The sequence below is a fragment of the Erythranthe guttata genome, chromosome 1 (genome assembly GCF_056151865.1).
Source record: "Erythranthe guttata isolate IM_541 chromosome 1, IM_541, whole genome shotgun sequence".
Lineage (NCBI taxonomy): Eukaryota > Viridiplantae > Streptophyta > Magnoliopsida > Lamiales > Phrymaceae > Erythranthe > Erythranthe guttata.
Genome location: NC_142533.1, coordinates 1,068,689 through 1,091,271, shown reverse-complemented (window position 1 = coordinate 1,091,271; position 22,583 = coordinate 1,068,689). Strand labels below are relative to the sequence as shown.

Here is a 22,583-nt window from a genome sequence, read left to right as displayed (position 1 = left end):
ACAAGGGGTAATGACAAATAGGTCCATGACAAGGGCATTTAATTAAAAGAGGGACATCCAATTTTTTTGTCTTTCAAATAAATCCACTTCATTCAAACTTATTTGCAAATAAGGAAAATCCTTTTATATATACCAAAATTACCCCCAATTCATTGAAACCCAATTCAACTCCAATTTCATGATTTACACCACAATTTAGCCCAATTTTATCAATTAACCAATTTTAACCCTAATTTCAATTTTGACCCCAATTTTAATCCTAATTCTTATCAATTCCACCCATTATGCTCTAACTTCCTTAATATTACACATTGATCCCGAATTTAAACAAATATATCACATTAACCCCCCAATTTTTTTTTTCAGAATTTTTTTTTTCTGAAATGTTTTTTTTCCGGCCAGATTCCGGCATTGACTGTTTTTTTTATTTATAATTTTGTTTTTTCTTAAATTTTTTTGTTAATTAATATTACTGTCTTGGCTGCTAAATTACTGTCTCCGGCACGGAGACAGTAATTTAGCTGTTAATTGACTTTTTTTTTTCTTCAAAAATATTTTAATTAATATTACTGTATTCGTTGCTAAATTACTGTCTCCAGCAGTTATTTAATTGTTGGAGACAATGATTTAACTGTTAATTGACTTTTTTATTCTTAAATTTTTTTTTTAATTAATATTACTGTATTCGTTTGCTAAATTACTGTCTCCAGCAGTTATTTAACTGTCGGAGACAGTAATTTAACTGTTAATTGACTTTTTCTTATTTTTTTTCTTAAAAAAAATATTTTAATTAATAGTACTGCCTTAGATGCTAAATTACTGTCTTCAACAATAATTTAACTGTCTTAGACAATAATATTAATAATATTACTGTTCGGAAAAATAATATTCATAATATTACTGTTCGGAAAAATAATATTCATAATATTACTGTCCCAAACAGTAGTATTACTGTCTGAGACAGTAATTTAGTAGCTAAAACAGTAATATTAATTAAAATATTTTTTTCTTCTAAGAAAAAAAAAATCAAAAAAAAAAAAAAAGTCAACGCCGGAGACCGGCGGTCTCCGGCGGTCAGCGTCGGAATCTGGCCGGAAAAAAAATATTTCAGAAAAAAAATTATTTTCTGAAAAAAAAAGTTTTGGGGATTAATGTGATATATTTGTTAAAATCTGGGGTCAATGTGTTATATTAAGGAAGTTAGAGCATAATGGGTGGAATTGATAAGAATTATATTATTGAGGGTATTTTAGACTAAAGACATGGGGATGAGCTTAATTGAGAGACTGTTTTTTTGTGGACCAAAATGTATTTATGTCCCATGTGATGGGCCTTTTTGCCATTTGACCTTATAACAAATACTTGTTGACTAATTTTGTGGGTATTTTTCATTTCGTACATAATTCAAATTTTTCAAAAATAATATGCAAGATAATTAAAAATGACCCAACGAAAAAAAATATTTTTGACGACTCTTTATCGAGAGTCTACCACTAGGGATCATGTTGTTGTTAAGTAAAGCTCGTATGTGAACAAAGACAACATCGAAAAAAGATACTAGATGCTCGCGATATTTCTTTACTTTATCGTATATGAAACTAGGCAAACAGATTTACGAGTTAAAACCCCAAAATAAAGGAAATATTTGTCAATTTGGAAAAAAAGATAAAAAGAAAAATAAATACAATTTTGTATCATTTGAAAGGGAAAAAGAAAAAAAACATTTGATTACATCTCTATTTTGTGAATATAAATTACAATTTAATTGTAAATGCAATAACAAGGAGAAAAAAAAAAAATAATACCGTTGCCATTAAACATTTGAAAAAGACGGCAACCACTTAAAGCAGATGGTCACTCGTGGCACCATCTCAGCCGTTCAAACCAAAGGAGCCGTTCGACTTTTAACGTCACGGTTTGAAACTTTCTCCTCCGCCCTCTCTTTTATTTTGAATTTCTATTACCGTTTCTATTTTTACTCTCACTCTCTCTTAAAACACACACTAATTCTCACTCAAAAAACACACATTCGCATTTTGCAGATCGTTAAATTTTTGTTCGTGTGAAATATAGCATACAGAGAGGAAATAAATTGCATTAGGATCTGCAAATGAGCGTTGAATTGATCGGGTGGGATTTGAGTGTTGCATTTGTTGGATTGAAATTCGTCAAGCTGAGTTCGGTAAGTGAATCAATTTCTATGAAGTATGCTACTGGAATTGTCGATTTTGTTTTATACTTTCTTGTGCTGGGTGTTGGGAGACGCGTGAATTTCACGATCGGAGCCCTAACTAGGGGGAGCTTCTTTTAATTTGGGAAATGGGGATGCATCTTCCTGAAAAGTTTAGCCTTTTGTTAATTGAGAGTATTCTGAACCATTAAATTTTGAATTTTTAACCCTGCTAATTGCTAAATTGATCAGAAATTTAATTATCCTAGTGCAGTAGCGGTCACCAGCAATTTTTGTAGCCCAATTTGACAGTGTTTTGTGTTAAGATTTTTAGTTTTTTTTTTAATTTAAATTAGTACAGCGTCAAAGAGTTATGTTAAGGGCATTATTGTACCCCTCCTCAATTAAGTGAAAACTTTGGGCATGAAATGGCAAACTTTGGTTATAGGTTCATCCTCCCTGGAGATTTATTTATTTGAAAATCATTTGACCTTTTTTTCTTTTGCGAGTTTCAATTTAATCAGGGACATGATTATCATTCTGACAATAGAGAATTTTGCTGGTAGTATTTAAAAAAAAACATAGCTTTTTATTCGACTGCTAATGGTTCACGAATCTCAGCTGTCATTAGGTTGTTTTGAAAATTCAAATTCCAAGAGGCAACAAAAATATTTAAGTTGCTTCGAACAACTCTATCACCGAAGAATAGTAGTATCTTGAGATATAATACATTCAGTGGATACCTAACGCAGAGAATCTCACGCCCTTTTTTTTAAAAAATATTTATTAACTTACTAACTTTGTTTTTCTTGATAAGATGCGTAATTAGGTATCTTCTGATTGCTTACTAATGCTTATATTTGTTTGCATATCCGGATTATGCTTGTAGATATCCTGACTTTCCATTTGTCTCATTTCAACATTCTTAGGGCAGCATATAATGATTTGGAGAAGACATTCAGGAGAAAATTGCCAACGTGTGGGAATTGGCATATGCAGATTTGCCTGTTTTTCAAGTAGATATGGAAAGTGATAGGATCAGAAACACGTTTGCAGATGGCGCTGGAGATGGTGTACATAGGGCTCGGCCTTCACATGGGTAATTTTTTGAAGCACGTATTTACTGATTATTTATATTAACCTACTCTTGTTACTTTATTTATCTATTTTCTGCTTTATCATATGAAATCTCGATGATTTCTCTGAGGTAAAAAGGCCTGTGGGTCCTTCAGATAAAAAAAAGGGTAGCATTTTAGAGCTGGTTACATTAGTAGGGAAAGTTATATAATTTGGAAAAATGTGAGCATTGGCTTCACAATTTTTTTGAAATAGTTGATTTTGTTAGATAGGGAATAGAGTGTCCCATCGCCCTCGCTTTAAATAAAAACAATGCAGAAAAAGTAGTATGTAATTGATGGGATTAGTACATCTTCTGCAGGAGGACAAGTGGCCCCACGAGGCGTTCCACAAAGGGACAGTGGACTGCAGAGGAGGTTAGTTGGAACCTTTTCTGCAATTGCAATTTTTTGTCCTATATATCTGCACCTTTCTTTCTTCTCCTAATTTTATTTTTCTCTTCCGAGGGAACACCAGATGCACTACTAAGTGTGCATATTTACTTCTAGAACTTGCATGGTCTGATGCATTGACATGTTTAAGAGCAATGGGTGTTAAAGAAACACATGATATGTGATAGTTTACTTTTTTTTATGTGATAGTTTACCTTCTGCATTCATTTTTCATAATTATTGTTGAGTTCTTTAATGATCTAAAAGTCCCTCCTAGTAAACAAGCAGACAATTTTTTTTGTGCTTACCCAATCGTCCGTCAATGCTCAACCACCAGAAATCTGTTATAAGAACTGTCTTTATATTACTGATTGTTAAGCTGGTGGTGGTATAGATAACTGAAATTGAATTACTATATTGTATTGAAGGTGTGGCCCTATCTTTAAGTTTTACTTCACATATAGATTTTGTAGGCAAGATTAAATAATCATGTGTCTGTGTGAATGGATTTTAATATGTGAATCTAATTGATATGTTTTTCTATTTTGCTGACAGGATGAGATATTACGAATGGCTGTTCAACGCTTCAATGGGAAAAACTGGAAAAAGATAGGTAGAAATACGGAAATCAAAAAAAATTCTCATTTATTATTTGTTAAACTAGATGTATGAGTATTCTCTAGTTTTTCTTTAACTGTTTCTAAAAGGCTGGTTAAGTCATGGAACCCTTCCGTACAGAGAAATTTGATAGGATTTCCATGAGACCAGCAACTTTTGAGGCTGGAGAATCCAATATGATTTCAATATTCTTATTTGCTTTGCTTATATTTGCACTGAGCATGGCAGGAAAACATATTTGCGGACAATTTCTGGCTAAATAAATTGGGTAACTGAAGCTTTCTGCTTATTCCTTTTTTCTCAACCTTTGTACATAGTTGATGCTGCATAAATGTCTTTCATTTGATTACTATGGCATTTAATGAGTAATTCATTCATATTTTGTACTTTTTAATTGCAATAAACTCGACTGCAGAGTTACTACTCTTTCTTGCGTCCGTATTGACAATCAATAGCTCAAACTTTAACTCTTTAAGTGCCTTTGAATTTCTATGGTATGTAATGCTTTATATAGCGGAGTGTTTCAAAGACCGAACAGATGTACAGTGCTTACACAGGTGGCAGAAGGTTCTTAATCCAGAGCTTGTTAAAGGCCCATGGTCAAAAGAGGTTCGACAACTTCTCTTTTTTTTTTCTAGATTTTGTTTCCATTAATGATAAGTTTTTACTGTAGTTAATCCTTTTCTATCAATCAGGAAGATGAAATGATAATTGAATTGGTGAAAACATATGGGCCAAAAAAGTGGTCTACCATTGCACAACATCTTCATGGACGTATCGGAAAGCAATGTCGGGAAAGGTATGCTTGCAGAACTTTTGATCTATTGTTCTTCCTTCGATGTTCATATATATTAGTATTTAAGGTTATTGTCTTTTTCAGCAATTAATTGCAAATTAGACATTTTTGGATAGTAGATTATTTGTTGGCCTTGAAGGTCTGGATTTCATCTCGTCCTGGTATAGAAAATTTCATTTCTTGACTTTCTGCATGTAGTATGCTTTAGGCGTGTCTACGATTATTTTGCAGGTGGTACAATCATCTTAATCCTGGCATAAACAAGGAAGCTTGGACACAAGATGAGGAATTGGCTTTGATTCGTGCTCATCAAATTCATGGAAACAAGTGGGCAGAGTTAACGAAGTACTTGCCTGGGAGGTATGGTAACACATACTAGTTACATGAAGTAGCAATTCAAAATGCAAAAACCTATGAACTTTCACATGTCTATCGTCAATGTACCATGTTATATCTTGACCTGTTTTTTTACTCATTTCGATTTCCATTACACATGTATGCCATCAGAACCGACAATGCAATAAAAAATCATTGGAATTCTTCTGTCAAGAAGAAATTGGACATGTATTTGGCTTCAGGGTTACTTTCACAATTTCAAGGTCTACCCCTAGTTATCCATTCAAATCACTCGGCAGCATCTTCTACTTCAAAAGCACAACAAAGCAGTGAAGATGATAGAGATAGAGCAGAAATTGAGGAAGCTTCTGAGTGCAGTCAATGTTCAAATGTTGCCGGTATATCCCAATCTACAAACGATGCAACTAACCGAAGTAAACAGCCCAGACGAGATTACAAACGAACTGAAGAATCATGTTTAATCCCGTCTTCTGAAGATTATTATCGAGCATCTCAAGAAGTCACATATGCTGTACCAGATTTACCTTGTGAACTAGGGGACAAGTTTCTTGAAAATGATTTAATTCTAGATTGGGGGGCCTTTGTGGGGAAAGATTGGCAACAAAACACAAATTCTATGCTGGATCTCGGCCGAGAATCATCTGGACTATTCATGCCATCTTTAACTGGCAGGGATAACCATGATAATGTACCCTTTCCGACAGAGACTTACATGGAACTAGGTGCTTCTACTTCCATGGGAAACATGGTTGTGGGATCTGATATCTCTAATCAAATAGCTCATGCGGACGGTAATACAGTATATCCTGAGGATGGCCGTGATGGATTCCCCTGTGAAAATGTTACTAGCGACATTGATGGACCAACAGGTTCATTTCACGACTTTTCAAATTATCAGATGCCTTTTGTGCCTTCTGATATGCCGGGAACTTCATTCGCTCAACCTTGCCCAATTTCTTCGCAACTTCCCCCCGATGGTTCACAGATATTCAGCATGAATCCAGACCAGTTTAACTATTCTGCACATGGGACTACTGAGCAGGACTCCATGTCACAGCGTATGAATGACTGCTTTGTCTATGTTGAATCTGATTGCTCTCCTTGCGAGGACAAGTCCATCGAGGCAACGAGGTCGCCAAGACTAGTTCCAGCTAATGATTTTGTTTTGGGACCAGTTAGTGATGCTCAATGTTGTTCTTCGGGGGACAAAGATCCAGTGGAATCAGATGAACAGAAGGACTCCGGAGCTTTATTCTATGAGCCTCCTCGTTTCCCGAGCTTAGATGTACCGTTTTTTAGTTGTGATCTAATACAACCTGGTGGTGATGTGCATCAAGAGTACAGCCCACTTGGCATCCGCCAACTGATGATATCTTCCATGAATCCATATAAACTATGGGATTTACCATCTAGAGATAATAGCCCTGTAGCTGTACTAAAAAGTGCTGCCAAAAGTTTTACAGGCACACCATCTATACTGAAGAAAAGGCACCGTGATTTGATGTCTCCTTTATCAGATAAGAGGGTTGAAAAGAAGTTTGAAGGTAGTTTTAAGACAGAGTCATTAGCTAACCTGACCAACGATTTGTCCAGGTTAGAGGTTATGTTCAATGAATGTATGGACGAGAAAGGAGAAGGAAACTTTGAAGCACCTTCTGCAGAAAAAGAAAATGTGGCCCCTCCTTGTGAACAAGCAAAGAATGAGGGCAATGAACGCATTCTCCTTTCAGAAAGCAGAATATCACAGAAAGAATCTAATATCTGCGAGAATTCAGAAAATTTAACAGAAAAAACTGCCGTGGCAGAAGTCAAACCCGAATCTGTGGCTAAAGATGCAACCAATACGGTATGTACTTTCTCATTTCCTTCTTTACTTGGATTAAAGGCAATAGTGGGAATAAGAACCGAAGATGATATGTGCAATCAAATAACCAAGAAAAAGCTGAAAATTTGCTACTTTATGAACCTTGTGCTTTTCTTTTATCTGTTACCTTAACAATTCATCTGAAAAATAAGAACTCTCCGTTAGCATTTCTAGATTTATATTTTCCATTTCTTATCACGAGTTCCTATACATTAATAATTCTTTTGCTTATGTCACTTGGCTTCATTTTCTGAGATTGTGAAGTTTCTGTAGTCTAATCTGGTGCTATTGTTCTTCTCTGACAGGCAAAAGAATTTTCTGGGATACTTGTCGAACATGATATGAATGATGTATTATTCTTTTCTCCTGACCGCTTTGGAATTAAGGGTGATAGATACGCCAGAAAACTTGATGCTCTATCAAAACACGGAGCATTTTTATCTTCGGCGGAGACTTCACGTTTTTCTAGTCATTGCTCTCCTCGATTCTGTACCAAGGATGGCCTGCAATCCTCGAGTCCTTCAGGGAAGAAAGCTGAAAGTTCTGGTAAAGGCATAGCCTTTGAAAACAATAGCATGTAAGACGAATGCAGCTTCATACTTAGCTTTTTTAAGTTTCTTTGGTTATAACTCTCTCTCAATCTCTCTCTTTTTTTCCCCCAGATACCTTGAGACACCGTTTAAGAGGAGAACAGAATCTCCTTCACCATGGAAATCACCCTGGTTCATGAACAATTTTGTGCCAGGCCCAAGAGTCGACACAGATATATCAATTGAGGTTGAGAAAGTCCTATTAATCAGTCCATTCTCTTTCAATTCATTGTCTTTTCCTTCTGTTCTTAACCCATATTTTGTGTCTTGTAGGATATTGGCTACTTTTTAAGCCCAGGGAACCAAAGCTACGATGCCATTGGTTTAATGAAACAATTAGGAGAACAAACTGCCGGTGCATTTGCGGATGCTCAGGTTGTTTTGGGAGATGAAACTCCAGAAGCATTATCTAAAATCAAATGCTCCATCAATCCAAACTCTCAGACAGAACATGATCCTCTTTCGGCTTCAATTTCCATGGTATGCTTGTCATGAATTATTACAACAAACTGGCCTACTTTATAAATCTAAATTTTCAGTCTTGATTACTTTAGTGTCACATAAACTCTGTTCATAATGTGGATCTGTTCTACTTTTTGTAAGTTGTTTTTTTAATATAGAAAGTGCTACGGTTAAGAAATGGAAGTACAACTAATGATGAACTTGGGATAATCCATTTTGCAGGCAGAGAGGCGCACCCTCGATTTTAGCGAATGTGTAACACCAGCAAAGGAAACTGGAAAGTTCTCAAGCGGCATTAGTTTCGCAAGTCCGTCTTCTTATCTGCTGAAGGGTTTCAGATAGAAGGTACTGCGGTTAAGGCGTACTGTAGTTTATACTAATACAAATCTTCGTCATTTTATCTATTATACATACTCTTCTGTAAAAAGGGTGATTTATTATATCAAATACTATTTTCATTATTTGTTGATCAATGACTATGAAATTTATTATATATATAGATTGATTTATTTATTCATTTTAATTCAAGTACATAATTATTGCTGACCAATCAGAATTCGGGTTAAAACTTGATGACAACCTTAATACAGTTGGGATCCTTCATGTACTGAAACCCCTTGTTAATCTCAGCAAGTGAAATCTCATGAGTTATCAGCTGATCAAGATCAATTTCCTGCTCATATATATATATGAAGAAAAAATAAATAATAAATTTTTTATTTTTTCTTGAAAATCTTGAATAAAAAAAATTACAATTTGGAAAATATATGGAATTAATTAAAAGTGTACCTTGTTAACACATTTGTCAACAATTGAAGGAAGATCTGTGTGAGTTCTTACACCACCATAGATTGAACCTTTGACTGTTCTACCACACAAGAGTGGAATATAATTCAGCTCTCCACTTTTCTCAACCCCTGCACCAATAAACACCACTGTTCCAGTTCCCTGATTTGTAACAAAGTTACTCCCGTTACACATAACGTCGGAAAAAAAAGTCAATATCAAATATCAGGAATCGAGGAAAAAAGACGAAGAAATTCGTTACCACTTTCGAGCCCTCTATGGCTTCGTTGAGTAGTGCTGGTACGCCAGTGCACTCGAAACAGTAGTCAACGCCTAACTCTCCGGTGGCTTCTTTGATCAATTCCGATACAGATTTACCAGAAACTTCTGGATTTATGAATTCCGTAATACCGAAAAATCTTGCCTTGTCATGCTTCTTCTCATTTATATCTATTCCTATTATTTTCGAGGCCCCTAGCATCTGAGCTCCCTTTACAGCCTGCATAGTATCTCATTATTTTAACCTCAAAACTCTACATATAATCTTGATATATATATATTTATATATGTATGTATGTGTATGTGTGTATACGCATACTTACGCCAAGTCCAACAGCACCGAGGCCAATGACAGCAACAGTTGAGCCCTTGTGAATATTGACTACTCTTAAGGTTGATCCAAAGCCTGTAGTGAAACCGCAGCAAAGAAAACTAGCATGGGGAAGTGAGATTCTCGGATCAACTTTCACTGCATAGTTTGCGTCTATTACGGCATACTCTGACCAAGTTGAGCAGCTGAAATGGTGGTATAATCTTTCCCCTTTAACGGACATTCTTGATGTGCCATCGGCCATTAGGCCGTTGAAATTGAAGGGGTATTTGTGGCACAAATTTGTTATTCCCGAAATGCAGTTTGAGCATTCTCCACATTCTCCGAGATAGAGTGGCATTACGGTATCTCCTACCTTCAGATTCGTCACGTTTTCGCCCACGCTCTCGATTACACTGTTTTTTTTATTTTGTGTAGATGTTTATTTTGCGGAGAGAGAGAGAGATTTACCCAACTCCTTCATGTCCAGGAATCCGAGGGAACATAGGCTGGAAAAAAAAAACGGAAAACTAAAATTAAAAAATCTTGATAAATTTGAACTAAACGAAGAACTCACACTAGTAATCAAAGTATTCATAGTGCTTAGTACAAGGGGGACGCCTTGCCAACAAAGGATGTCGGTGTGGCAAATACTGGCACAAAGCATCTTAATCCGAACTTCAGATGATTTAGGTGGATCAACTTCAATCTCTTCCACTTCAAGCGCCTCCCGACATTTCCTTACAACAGCAGCTGCAACCAACAACATTCATACCACACAATAATTACGAGCTTGTAGTAATTTGACTCCAAGAATCTCTCTTTTTTTTTCCATAATAATGCGAAATATATAGTAATTATGAGTCGCAGCGATGAAATGAATAACTATCAGATGAAAATGCATGCACCTCTGCATGTCATGACTCCTCTGCTAGTCATGGTGGCTGCTGTCTAACTATGCAGAAAGTTTGTGCTTAGCTAATTTATGGGGAATAGGAGGAATATGGCTTTCTTGCAGTAACCAATCAAGCCATTTAATCTCGCATGAAAATCAATATTCGGTCACAATTAATGTCACAGAATCGTGCACCCACCGCTTTTCATTTCAATAAAAAAATTTGGTTTCGATTTTATGATCTTAAAAGCTCCGCCGTAGGTAGGCCGGCATAATTTTAATGTGTTTAAAGAAGAATGTAAATGCATATCTTCTTATGGCTAAAAAGGGACAACGGTAGTGATTATTAAATTTTCTTTACATACTCTATAACTCTATAATATATATTATATATATATTTCTGTAATATATCTTGCAGATTTTCACAATTACTGAGAAGTTGATTTATCTTGACAAAAACAATATGTAATTTGATGTAACAATTACAATATAATTTATCTAAGCAGCAAACTGCAGATTCTGGGGTTTTTTTCTATTAAAAAAGATGCTGGCTTTACGAATTAACCTCCGTAATTGAGGTAATTCATTTCTGGCATACTCAACAACAATACAAAAGAATCGACAAACTTGATCCAAGTCCATTGCAAAAGTTGAAAAATAATTTCTGAATGAAAAACATTTCAAAATCTGAATAAGACAACAAGGATGGTACCTAAACAAATCGGAATAATTTAAAAAAAAAAAAAAAAGAAAGGATTTTTATGGTTACTCCAACTTTATCCTGTCGATATCAGTCATTATCCCTTCAAGCTGCACAAATATAATACATAGAAGGAATCATACTGTCAGCACATTTACGATGAAAGGAAAACGACAAGAATAAACATCTGCTGCTACAGCTTTTACCTTAACAATTTGTCGCATAAAGTAATCCCCGTATCTTTTTGCTGGTTTGGATTCCGTAACATGAATCATGTCCTGAAATAAAAAAAAAACAAGTCCAATTGATCCATTAAGTAATCCCCATATCTTTTCAAACCTATATATTGAACTAACGAAGTTTGATAGACTAAGGGAATATCACTTCCATACGACAGTACGAGTGAGACATAATTTTCGTGTAATAATTAGGCTGACAATTCATGACCAAGCAAAATGAAACTCACATCATCAACGTAGAAATCGAGATCTGCGTTTGAGGTGATTTTTCCATCAGAGTCTACAGAATGTGTCTTGTGTTTGTATGTCATCAAAATTGTCCTGTCAATAGATAATAAAAAGCCCTTCGAATTAGTACAATTGTAGAAAATAAACCGGGACACAAATAGGGCAAGAAAGAAGGGCGTCAAGTTAGAATTTCTATCAGACCTTAAGGTAGGCTCATCGACTTCCATGTAAGCCGCAAGCTTTCCAAGGGAGATTGTCGAATACACTTTTAAGAATGTCCTGACCCCTGATAATAGTTGTTGCTGTTTCACTTCATAAAGGAACAACTTCAATTGTAGTCTGTAAGCATCCTGAAATAATTTAATCGTTGAATTCGATTTAAAAAAAAAAATGAATTAGATTAATCGTTGATCAACCTCGTGTACTATGTTTAATATATAATATAAGGATGTGACTTCATAGAATTCAAGGCATGCAACTATTTGCAATCTTTTAGCAGAAACCAATGAACTCAAAAAATCAAAAAAATAAATAAATAAACATCTTAATCTGCAGATTCAATCAACCTGAACAGAGTATATTTATTTCACCTTAGTTTTGAAGGATTTCATTTCTAAAACAATTCAATCTGTGATGATCAATTTAAGTTCTAAATTAAAACCACAAAATAAACCCTGGACTGGACTTAATCACACATACCTGATTGTAGTTGACAAGAGTCTCCTCATAGCTAGGAGAAGATGGAGTGATGAACTTTGGGCATGCATATGAGAAGAGCTCATCATAAAGAGTAAATGCATCATCATCATATCCCTGCATCCTCGACATTTTCTCGCCATATTTTTCTCGCAATTGGGAGTTTACAGTCTCCTCAACAAGCTTCACTTGGGGACAAAGAGAAAGAGATACAGCAAGCAAGGCATACATCTGTTCATTTTTCTTCAATATTTGCTCATATTGTGGAGATTTTTGATGATACTGCTTAGTCTTGAAAATGTAAAGCAGTATCTTGTTAAATTCCCGTATTGCCTCCACATACCTATAAGAGCATGAAAAAAAAATGTATTAGGATGATGGAATCCTGACAAAAGTAACAAAAATTAATAAGAAATGGTCAATCGTTGTAGTGTTCTTATAAAATTATGCTCATCTATAAATCTCACAAAGAATATCACGTCACAGAACATCTATGAAGTCCACAAAGAATATCCCGTCACAGAACATCCATAAAGTCAAAACACTGATAGCTCTTGAATACATGGATTATCTTTATCAGTTAGAAAGATACAGTTTTGCCAACACCAAATATTCATCAAGGCAAGGCAACCAAATGGATATGGAAACATATATTAGCACTCTTTCTATGAATGTAACAACATGACTATTGCATTCTCGACTGCCCCCACGAATAGTCAGATTTTTGTCTGACGCCAAATAGTAGCAGGTGTACTTGCAAAACAATTTCAAAGCTATTTACAAATTTCACAAAAAGAATTGATAATAAACCAGCCATACACAGCTATTTACACAATTCACAGACAGTTTTAAATAAACAAACCTTCTCAGCATAAGATTTGCAAATCCATAATGATAAATAGTAGTGATGTGACTTCCGATAACACTGGTGTAGACGCCTTGTTGAGTTATGTCGATTGGAACTATGCACTTGAGGGCAGTGTGGTAATCACCCAACAAACAGTGAACTCTCAGCAGGCCAATCATGCTAAAATACCCTAACACCTTTAAGACATTACTTCCTCCACTGTAATCGTATCCATCAGTAGCAGTGAACTGTTCAAGTCCTTCCTTCTCTTGCTCCAGGATTTGAATGATCATAGACTTCTCCACGAGTGCTTGTAAGAAATTTAGGACACCATAGACATTCCATGCCTAAGAAGAAAACAAAGTTAGCAACCCAACGTAACTTCAATATTAAGCACGAAACTTGAAGACAGACCAAACTACAAACATCATTTGCCATCTCTAGTGAGCAGTTTTCGTATCCAACTTCCAAACAAAACTACGGTAATATGGGTCCAAATTCATTTATAATTTCATAATAGTAAAGCTCTATCAAGAAAATTAAGCATCAAAGGTATGGTGTTAACAGTAAAAGAGCATCATCGGCGAAACAATTACTCTGAGAAAATCAACTTAAACTAGCAAACAAATTTGCCACTAAAATTACCATTCATTCACATATTTTTTTGTCAATGTACCTGATCATACTGTCGAAGAAGTGCAATCTCCTGCTCAGTCTTGCTCTTCATTTTGGCACGATACTGGCAGAATGACTGGAACTGGTACACAAATTCGTCCACCATGTCCCACAACCACTGGTTTGGCAGTTGCATATTCACCACACCATGCAACACAACCTGCATCCGCAACAATAATTTCATATTTGAACTTCTTCAAAATTGATAATAATATAAAAAGCACCACTATTGAGTCATGAAAAATAAAAAATAAGAACATTCCTGCAGTCTTAACAATAAAATTCTCTCTCGCTCTCCGTAACATTTGAATTCCAGCATCAACAGGAAACAACTTAAAATTACACAGAAAGAGCTAGTGAGAGCTGTAAATCATTCTTCGATGACTGTATGCAGCAGCATTATGAGCACTCACCAATTCTACCCAATTGTCACATCTTAAACCCTTAAAAATTCCCTTACGCTCAAACTTCCTTCTGAACCAAACATTTCAAAAAATTTATTGCAAGTCTACTCAATAATTGAATCCCTCCCACTACCCAGCCAACCCACGCCCCAATCATATACCACTCCAATTACATAAACAAGACCAGCTCCCAAAACCATTGCAGCCACATATATTCCACGGCTCTTAACATAGAATTATAATGACAGAGTAATTCTAACCTGGAAGAGACTGCAATAGTTATCCCACGAATCAATCCGCTGCTTGGGCGTGGGCGAAAGGCGCGCGTACAAGTGACGGTACCACATCTCGCGGTACAACAAGCAGAAAACATGATCGTTGTCCACGTACGACGCCACCGCATCGACGGAGGGCCACGGGGAGTCCTTGAATAGCCTCTCGCTGATGCTCTGGAACGAGGTCTCGTACATCTGGTGGATCTCGTACACATTCTTCTCCCGTATGTGGCGGTACATGTGGACGACGAACGACTTCACTGAATCGGGTACATAATTAGGGTCGTACCCGGTGGAGGCGGATTCTCCGGCGGCAGGTTGCTCGGCTTCGTACGACGGCGTGACGGCCATGGTTGTGGGTGGTCTGTTGCAGCTGGGGACGAATAATCTGGTTTTCACCTCTGTAAGAGAGAGCGAGGGTTTTGGAGATAGCTGGGTTGGGCTTTTGTTGATTATTATTGGGTCGCAATTCGGGTCGGGTTTTGGGCCGTATAAACAAATACTCTTCAATTTTCTTTTTTAATTTAAACACAGTTTTTTTTTTCAAATTAAACTTAATTAAGGATATTTAAGTTTAATTTGAACTTATTCTTTTTTTTTAGGGTAAATTACAAACACCCCCCTGAGGTATGGTCAAATTACAAAAACCCCCCTCTTGTTTGGATAATTACATCTACCCCCCTCAACTATGATTTTTTCTTAGACCTCCACCTTTATGGTGCTCTAGTTTGTACTCTTTTTGTGTAAAAAATACAGTTTCTGATGCACCATAAACTGATATATACAAGCTAAAAATCACATATTATGATCATCTTGCTTCATAATGTAGAGTTTGAATGGGATAAAACGGGTACAAAAGTGATAATATTCCATATAATCTCGAAGATTCCACTAAATTTAATGAGTTGAGGGGGTGGTTGTAATTATCCAAATAAGAGGGGTGTTTTTGTAATTTGACCATACCTCAGGGGGTGTTTGTAATTTACCCTTTTTTTTAAGTACAAATTTGTTTTGGAAAAGTTTCAATTATGTACTAAACTTCTCCTAGTCTAATTATACTATTATATTGTCATAAAATTGTATAGTTGTAAACTCGATCCATTCCAAAATAAGTGTGGTTTTGGATTTGCTCCGTACGTATAATTTCGCTTGGGGCTACAAACGGGTTCGTATAATTTCGGCCATGACAAAAGCGAACCTGTTTTTTCATAGTTTGCACTTCGCACCAAGTGCGACAGCTCTTCTTCAGTAATTAAGCGACGAAGTGAATTTTTAAGCACACAAAAGATAATCCACATGTAATATGATTTTGTACACCTTCAGATTTGAGACTAACTACATTTACTACTACTTGGCTAAATGCACAAGTATCAGTGCAACTATAAAAGAGATATCATATATCATGCACAGAGACAAAAATTAAAATTACTTCACATTCTTTGACGGGCCGAATTCGAACGTTCTACAGTTGGAACTTCAAGATAAGCATCCGGTTCATCTTCCTCGTCGGATGATAAAAAAGACGGGCCCATCCATGCTTTAAAGCCTTCGGTGACACGTCTCTCCATATCTGGTGTTACTTGTGTTGGGCTTGCTTCGAGCATTTCCAGCCCGATATTTCTACCGGCAAAGTCAGCCTCGTCGAGTAGCAGTGCTGCTCTTTTCCGAAGGAAGAAAGCTGCTCCTGCGTGTAGGATTACTAGACCCCATGCTGCAATTTCGTAGAGCCAAAACAGAGGTAAGGAGCATCTGCTACCAAGTGTGAGGAGAGTTGAGCCGAGAAATAGTGCAAGTAGACCGAATGTGACCGCAAATACTATGTTCAGTATAGATAAACAACGTACGCTGCCTGTAAATAGGAATAATATTAAAAGCAACTTCTTATCCAAAACGCCAGACACAATTATGTACATAGATAAACTAACATGTTAGATACACCAGACACTAGAACTTGTGTCTAATAAAGCAGCCATTAAACTCCCCTCATCTTTCTCTGTCTTCCTTCAAATCAAGAATGGCATAGATTGTAGAAACTTCATTCACTTCATGTTAGAACATCAAATTTCAAACTTGCGCTAATTTCTGCTACTTCGTAAAATCTCATTACCATCTCAAGTTTCAACCCAACTAGTACACAAATAATAAAGAAGAAAACGAACTTCAATGCAGGTCAAGTTGCCTCTCACAAGACTACATGCTCAGGGTAGTCTAAAGGGTTGTAGATCAGCTCGTTATCCAAATAAGGAAAGGTTAACTACCACTGCTTGAGATCAATTTTACAGTTTTAGCATTAGTGTTGCCCAAGAAAACTCAAGAATTCAGTTGTCCTCTATTGCTTCATAACGAAATGCAAATGCATTATGTCCATAAATTTTGACAGGCTCAAACATATTATATGGTATAAGCTCCGTAAACTTTGACTATCCATCCCGTAGAAAACCACATGTAAAGCAAAAACAGGTCACGAAAGAAGGATACCTCTTCTAGAAGCACAGTAATTGTTCTCAACTACCTTCAAGCACTCATGCCGTGCAGGAGCAGTATAAGCAACAATAATTCCTGCATTACAAATATACTTAACTACGTTGGAATCTGGAGAGAAAAAAATGTCGTGATGGATAATCCACCTCAAAAAAGGAACAGGAGTACTACGAAGCCCTATCGCATAACAGAATCAGTTGAACAAGAGGACAAAAACAATAGACCATCTTCAGTAAATAGTGCAATACATTTTTATCAGCCCGTCAAAGAATATGAAAACTACAGCATATGTGAAGCTTAGTCTGATGTGTACTTCCTTTCCGATGCACAGAGGAACAGTTCGTTAGAAAATGAAAGCCGTAAAGAGATGCATGTACTCGATTTTCCACTGTCCTAGTGAAGAGTTCTCCTATTATATATTATTTTACCATGTGTGCGTGGCACATGTCGTGTATCGTAAAATAACCTTTTAAAGTCGTCTACATTTATTATCACAGTTTCAAAATCCACTACATTCTCAAATATAAGAACTGATGTCAAACAATAGTTTGGATTCAGATCCTAATTCTTATTCAAAACTGAATCCACGATTATACTAAGATGCTTAGACATTCACAATTTAGGAAGCTATCAGTAATCAGTAATCGGCTAATCGCAGGTTAATATAACTGCCATAGTCAATAGGAAATTCGTTAAGAAAAAATAGCCATCGCCACTACCACTAGTCATCAGAATCTCAAATGCAAGCAGCATTACATAGTAGGTTTAATTCCTTAAACTGAAGAAAAAAAATTAACTAAGAAATTCCAATTATCTGATAATTCAATAACAGCACGCATTGGCTCACCTGCAATCAAGTACACCCCAGAAACGCCGAAGAGCAAAGACGAAGGAACAAACACCACCATCCAGAAATAATCAACCGTTTCCTGATCCGTCAAGGCAAAAGCGCCGGGTAGAAGATCCGGCTCCCCGCCGCCGCCGCCGCCCTCCGCCACCACCGACGCGGTGGTGAAATTAATGGATAGAGGCTGCATCCTAAGATCATGGCAGAAAGGCCTGCGCAGATTGTCACCCGGATTCATTATTTTCACGATAATCGCAGTGGAAATCACGACGGCGAGTGAAATTAGGGCAAGCGCGAGGCAAGCGAACGGCTTCTGCAGCTTCTGCCACGCCTTCTCCTCGTCGCGGAGGCTCGCGTACTCGTGTTTCGGCATGAACGCCTGCCGCAATGCGTCTCCTATTATCGCCATTTTTTTTTCCCAACAATTAGTATTATTATATATTTTCACATGTATGTCTATACACGACAGTGTTTTTATTGTTTATTGTTTATTCTGCCTTTGTACTTTTGGAGCTTTCCGGTGGCGGAGCTAGGGCTGGGTGGGTGGCGGTGGGTGGAAGAGAGCTCGAACAAAATGGGGTTTTAAGTAATAATAATCTATGAGCTGTTATTGCTGTTGAACAAAATGCAGTGTTGTTTTTTTGCTTGCAGTTTGGGAATTCACCATTTACCTGGTGTTTTTATCTCTTTCCCCAATTTGTCCTTTGTGGATGGTTTGGTTTAATATTGTGATTAAGATTAAGTAATTAATATTATATAATTTTGTCTTGAATAATATTGTTTATAGTAGTATTTCAATATCAGTAATTCAGTATAGTTTAAATTTCTTTTCAAATACTTATTTCAATCCTAAATCAAAATAATTGATAAATATATATAGGGTAAATTACAAACACCCCCTGAGGTATGGTCAAATTACAAAAAAACCCCTCTTGTTTGGATAATTACATCTACCCCCTCAACTATGATTTTTTCTTAGACCTCCACCTTTATGGTGCCAAATTCAACATAGTCATCTAGATTCCTTGAAATGTGCTCTAGTTTGTACTCTTTTTGTGTAAAAAATACAGTTTCCGATGCACCACAAACTGATATATACAAGCTAAAAATCACATATTATGGTCATCTTGCTTCATAATGTAGAGTTTGAATGGGATAAAACGGGTACAAAAGTGATAATATTCCATATAATCTCGAAGATTCCACTAAATTTGATGAGTTGAGGGGGTGGTTGTAATTATCCAAACAAGAGGGGTATTTTTGTAATTTGGCCATACCTCAAGGGGGTGTTTGTAATTTACCCAATATATATATTCAAAATTACATATTGTCTATATGAGTTTGATGGTATGACCCATAAGGCCCAAAACGAAGTAGAACTCATTAAAAGGCCCAATTGAGGTGATATACCTTTACAAAGCCTTGTAACCTATGATGCACGTAACCTTCTATACACATTCGTTTCCACATTTCGTAAATATTTCGGAAACTGAAACGCCATGACACTAATAGGATATATTTCGGGAACATTTTCGTAAATATTTAAAAGTTTTGAGGACGTTTCTAGTAATAATATAAAAAAATAGAAACGCAGTTCCACCCAAAAAAACCCAACACCCATTTTAAATAACGACTCGGAATTGCCTGCACTTCAAAAAATCTTTGTTACTTCTAGTGGTTTTTTTTTTCTTTTTTCTTTTTTTGTAGATGTTGATTTCATCATAAAAATTAAATTATACGCCCCGAATATAATTTGTGGAATGATAATTCGATTTGAAACTTGTAAATTATATATAATTTATAGATACATATATGTAATTACCGACAAGTATATAGGCTAAAACAATATTATAATACTTTTTTAGAAAATTATAAATGTACCCCTATATTTTTTACAATTCACACGTTTCCCCATCTTCCCGGCCGGTGTTTGTCTTTTCTTTCGGAGTCTGCTGCATTCACTACTACTACCTACTACGTCGTATTATAATATTATTAGTTCGTCAACCTTTTTTTGTTTGCAGAGATTCTAGGATCTCTCTCTCTCTCTCTCTCTCTGGTTTCAGTTCCACACACACACACACTCTAACCTCACGGTCAACGCTCCCATGGCGTCTCTAACACTACTAACATCTCTCCCAAATCCCATTTCACAAACCTCGTTCATCCAATCAAAGCTCACTTCATCGAAAAAAAATCTCTCCTTTTCAAGAAACCGTTCCTTCTTATATCCACATCTTCAGCAGACATCCTATTTTCAATCAAATGCATCCAATAATTCACCCCAAACCCAGATTTCTTCTTCTGGTAATTAAGATTAATTATGATATAATTAATCACTTTTTACATGTGGGTTCTGTTCTTAAATGTTAATTTAATTTTCTGTTGTTTCAGAAATGGAGTCCACTCAAATATCCGATGTCCCTCTTCTTTCTTGCTCCGAGGTTTGTTTTCTTTCACCATCTTTTTTTTTTTAATCATCGAATTTAATTAATCATTAATTAATTAATTAATGACTTAATAGATCATATGATCAATGTAATTGTTTAGCTAGCTTCTTAGTGAATTTGGAAATTCTAACAATAAGTATATGTGACTAATTGAAGTTGGAATATGATTTTCTTTTTCTTTTACTCGATAATCGAAATTGACAAATTTCGGTTTTTTCGGTTTTTCGAAGGCAATCGAAAGATCAAGAAAGTTTCGAGCAAATTACGAGAGCAAGCAAACGTACTTAGCAATGTACTCGAGCATATACGGTGGAATAACAACTGATCCAACCGCAATGTTCATCCCCATCGATGACCACATTGTCCACCGAGGCCACGGCGTTTTCGATACTGCAGCCATTCTCGACGGGTCCGTTAAATAGTATATATAATTCTCGATTTTAATTAATTTCTAATTATGGTATTCGATTTGCAGATATTTATACGAACTGGACCAACACCTAGACCGTTTCCTAGGATCAGCAAAAATGGCGAAAATACCCCTACCGTTCGATAGGGAAACCATTAGAAGAATACTCATACAAACAGTGAGTGCTTCAAATTGCAAGAAAGGGTCTTTAAGGTATTGGCTTTCAGCGGGTCCCGGCGATTTCCAACTATCTCCTGCTGGATGTGTTACATCGTCTCTCTACGCCATCGTAATTGAGGACCAATCACCACCGTCTGATCACAAGGGCGTTAAGGTAATTACATCATCGGTACCGATAAAGCCGCCTCAGTTTGCTGTTGTGAAGAGTGTGAATTATCTCCCTAACGTACTGTCGAAAATGGAGGCGGAGGAGAAAGATGCTTACGCGGCGATTTGGATCGATGAGGAAGGGTATATAGCCGAAGGGCCTAATATGAATGTGGCTTTCGTTGATAAGGAGAGGGTGCTTTTGATTCCTAAGTTTGATAAGATTCTCCGGGGTTGCACCGTAAGTAGGGTGTTGATGCTCGCGGAGGATCTTGTTAAAAGGGGTGGAATTCGAGGGGTACAAATCAAGAATGTGAGTGTGGAGGAAGGGAAACGAGCCGATGAAATGATGCTTATCGGCAGCGGAGTTCTTGTTCGTTCGGTTGTGCAGTGGGACGATCAAGTTATTGGCGATGGTGAGAGTTTTTTTTTTTTTTTTTTTTTTTTTAATATTTAATTAGGATGCAATTTAAATAAATGTGTTGATCTTGATTTTATTGACGAATTCGATGAAATGATGCAGGAAATGAAGGCCCGGTGAGTCGGGCGCTTTTGGACATGATTTTGGAGGACATGAAATCTGGACCGGCTGCGGTACGAGTTCGTGTTCCGTATTGATCGATTTTCGACTTTTCGACGTTTCGTGGTTTTTATGTATCATTAGTGAACAAATGTAACTTTAAAACTGAAAATGTGTATTGTAATGACATTTTGTTGAGTGAATTTTCATACATTTGCTGGTTAATAAGATAGGTATTAAGCATGATTATGTATCCTTTTGGCTAAAAGCTCGACTGTGGGAAAGGGTAAATTACGGCCACCTCCCTGAAGTAAGTCAAATTATAAAAATTGCTCTTATGTTTGGCTAATTATAATCACCTATTCAAGTATTAATCTCCTTACACATCCACCCCTGCAGTGTCAAATTTAGTGGAATTTTCTAGATTATCCGCTTCATCTCATTCGAACTCCATATTTTAAAATAATATGATCATAAAGATGTGTTTACTGGCTTGTAAATATCAGATTGTGGTGCATCAGAAAACTGTATTTTTGCACAGAGAGAATTTTACGGAATCTAGAAGATTATGTTGAATTTGACACTATTGATTCGTACGAATATGTTGATAGGCCTTTTGGATCCAAGATGCTTATGGATCTTCTTGATTCTGTGAATAAGAACACAAAAGAAAGAACCGGGCTGATGCCGGAGTTAGCACTCCGACGGCCAAGTTAGTATATATTAAAATCAAAAGGTTTTGAGGAAGAAATTATATGTTATCTTTTTCTTTTCTTCGAGCCCCCCCTTAATTGAATTAATTCCTTACTATTTATAGGAGAGGCTTCTGAGAACGGACTCCAAATACTGA

The 22,583-nt window shown here is 36.3% G+C and overlaps 5 protein-coding genes across 6 annotated transcripts; 2 read left to right on the top strand and 3 right to left on the bottom strand.

Moving 5' to 3' along the window:
* The first annotated feature begins 1,888 nt into the window (after window positions 1-1,888).
* Window positions 1,889-8,888, top strand: LOC105977069 (transcription factor MYB3R-1-like). Its single transcript, XM_013002329.2, has 12 exons — window positions 1,889-2,182; window positions 3,100-3,269; window positions 3,609-3,663; window positions 4,234-4,291; window positions 4,811-4,905; window positions 4,992-5,095; window positions 5,324-5,452; window positions 5,600-7,295; window positions 7,619-7,890; window positions 7,976-8,090; window positions 8,177-8,383; window positions 8,588-8,888. The coding sequence occupies exons 2-12, from the start codon at window positions 3,193-3,195 to the stop codon at window positions 8,705-8,707; spliced, it is 2,928 nt and encodes a 975-aa protein (XP_012857783.2). The 5' UTR covers window positions 1,889-2,182; window positions 3,100-3,192; the 3' UTR covers window positions 8,708-8,888.
* On the bottom strand, window positions 8,782-10,811 carry LOC105977073 (8-hydroxygeraniol oxidoreductase). Its single transcript, XM_013002334.2, has 7 exons — window positions 10,649-10,811; window positions 10,351-10,493; window positions 10,212-10,249; window positions 9,754-10,156; window positions 9,414-9,650; window positions 9,155-9,313; window positions 8,782-9,038 (listed from the first exon to the last, which is right to left on the bottom strand). The coding sequence occupies exons 1-7, from the start codon at window positions 10,677-10,679 to the stop codon at window positions 8,928-8,930; spliced, it is 1,122 nt and encodes a 373-aa protein (XP_012857788.2). The 5' UTR covers window positions 10,680-10,811; the 3' UTR covers window positions 8,782-8,927.
* A 442-nt stretch (window positions 10,812-11,253) lies between these two features.
* On the bottom strand, window positions 11,254-15,161 carry LOC105977070 (RNA polymerase I-associated factor PAF67). The gene is made up of 8 exons (XM_013002330.2): window positions 14,685-15,161; window positions 14,022-14,180; window positions 13,361-13,692; window positions 12,502-12,841; window positions 12,004-12,152; window positions 11,802-11,895; window positions 11,542-11,613; window positions 11,254-11,445 (listed from the first exon to the last, which is right to left on the bottom strand). The coding sequence occupies exons 1-8, from the start codon at window positions 15,048-15,050 to the stop codon at window positions 11,401-11,403; spliced, it is 1,557 nt and encodes a 518-aa protein (XP_012857784.1). The 5' UTR covers window positions 15,051-15,161; the 3' UTR covers window positions 11,254-11,400.
* Window positions 15,162-15,951: 790 nt separating this feature from the next.
* Window positions 15,952-18,733, bottom strand: LOC105977074 (uncharacterized). The gene is made up of 3 exons (XM_013002335.2): window positions 18,028-18,733; window positions 17,178-17,258; window positions 15,952-16,548 (listed from the first exon to the last, which is right to left on the bottom strand). Exons 1-3 carry the CDS (start codon window positions 18,434-18,436, stop codon window positions 16,130-16,132), a joined length of 909 nt encoding a protein of 302 aa, XP_012857789.2. The 5' UTR covers window positions 18,437-18,733; the 3' UTR covers window positions 15,952-16,129.
* Window positions 18,734-19,998: 1,265 nt separating this feature from the next.
* On the top strand, window positions 19,999-21,958 carry ADCL (D-aminoacid aminotransferase-like PLP-dependent enzymes superfamily protein). 2 transcript variants are annotated; one of them, XM_013002306.2, is made up of 5 exons: window positions 19,999-20,334; window positions 20,422-20,471; window positions 20,708-20,886; window positions 20,953-21,629; window positions 21,737-21,958. In XM_013002306.2, the coding sequence occupies exons 1-5, from the start codon at window positions 20,136-20,138 to the stop codon at window positions 21,829-21,831; spliced, it is 1,200 nt and encodes a 399-aa protein (XP_012857760.2). In that variant the 5' UTR covers window positions 19,999-20,135; the 3' UTR covers window positions 21,832-21,958. The 2 variants fall into 2 exon arrangements, with proteins under 2 accessions (XP_012857760.2, XP_088671299.1); XM_088815173.1 differs by having other exon boundaries at window positions 20,051-20,330; window positions 20,421-20,471.
* Window positions 21,959-22,583: the final 625 nt, after the last annotated feature.

Coding starts and splice junctions, on each gene's coding strand:
- ADCL (XM_013002306.2), top strand. CDS start 20,136: ATGGCGTCTCTAACACTACTAACATCTCTCCCAAATCCCATTTCACAA. Junction 20,335..20,421: donor AACCCAGATTTCTTCTTCTG/GTAATTAAGATT, acceptor CTGTTGTTTCAG/AAATGGAGTCCACTCAAATA. Junction 20,887..20,952: donor ACTGCAGCCATTCTCGACGG/GTCCGTTAAATA, acceptor TTCGATTTGCAG/ATATTTATACGAACTGGACC.
- LOC105977070 (XM_013002330.2), bottom strand. CDS start 15,050: ATGGCCGTCACGCCGTCGTACGAAGCCGAGCAACCTGCCGCCGGAGAA. Junction 12,842..13,360: donor GCAAATCTTATGCTGAGAAG/GTTTGTTTATTT, acceptor ATGCTCTTATAG/GTATGTGGAGGCAATACGGG. Junction 12,153..12,501: donor CTCTTGTCAACTACAATCAG/GTATGTGTGATT, acceptor AAATTATTTCAG/GATGCTTACAGACTACAATT.
- LOC105977074 (XM_013002335.2), bottom strand. CDS start 18,436: ATGGCGATAATAGGAGACGCATTGCGGCAGGCGTTCATGCCGAAACAC. Junction 17,259..18,027: donor TGGGGTGTACTTGATTGCAG/GTGAGCCAATGC, acceptor TTTGTAATGCAG/GAATTATTGTTGCTTATACT. Junction 16,549..17,177: donor TTACTGTGCTTCTAGAAGAG/GTATCCTTCTTT, acceptor TCCTATTTACAG/GCAGCGTACGTTGTTTATCT.
- LOC105977073 (XM_013002334.2), bottom strand. CDS start 10,679: ATGACTAGCAGAGGAGTCATGACATGCAGAG. Junction 10,494..10,648: donor AGGAGTCATGACATGCAGAG/GTGCATGCATTT, acceptor TGTTGGTTGCAG/CTGCTGTTGTAAGGAAATGT. Junction 9,039..9,154: donor TTGACAAATGTGTTAACAAG/GTACACTTTTAA, acceptor ATATATGAGCAG/GAAATTGATCTTGATCAGCT.
- LOC105977069 (XM_013002329.2), top strand. CDS start 3,193: ATGGAAAGTGATAGGATCAGAAACACGTTTGCAGATGGCGCTGGAGAT. Junction 3,270..3,608: donor AGGGCTCGGCCTTCACATGG/GTAATTTTTTGA, acceptor CATCTTCTGCAG/GAGGACAAGTGGCCCCACGA. Junction 4,906..4,991: donor AAGGCCCATGGTCAAAAGAG/GTTCGACAACTT, acceptor TCTATCAATCAG/GAAGATGAAATGATAATTGA.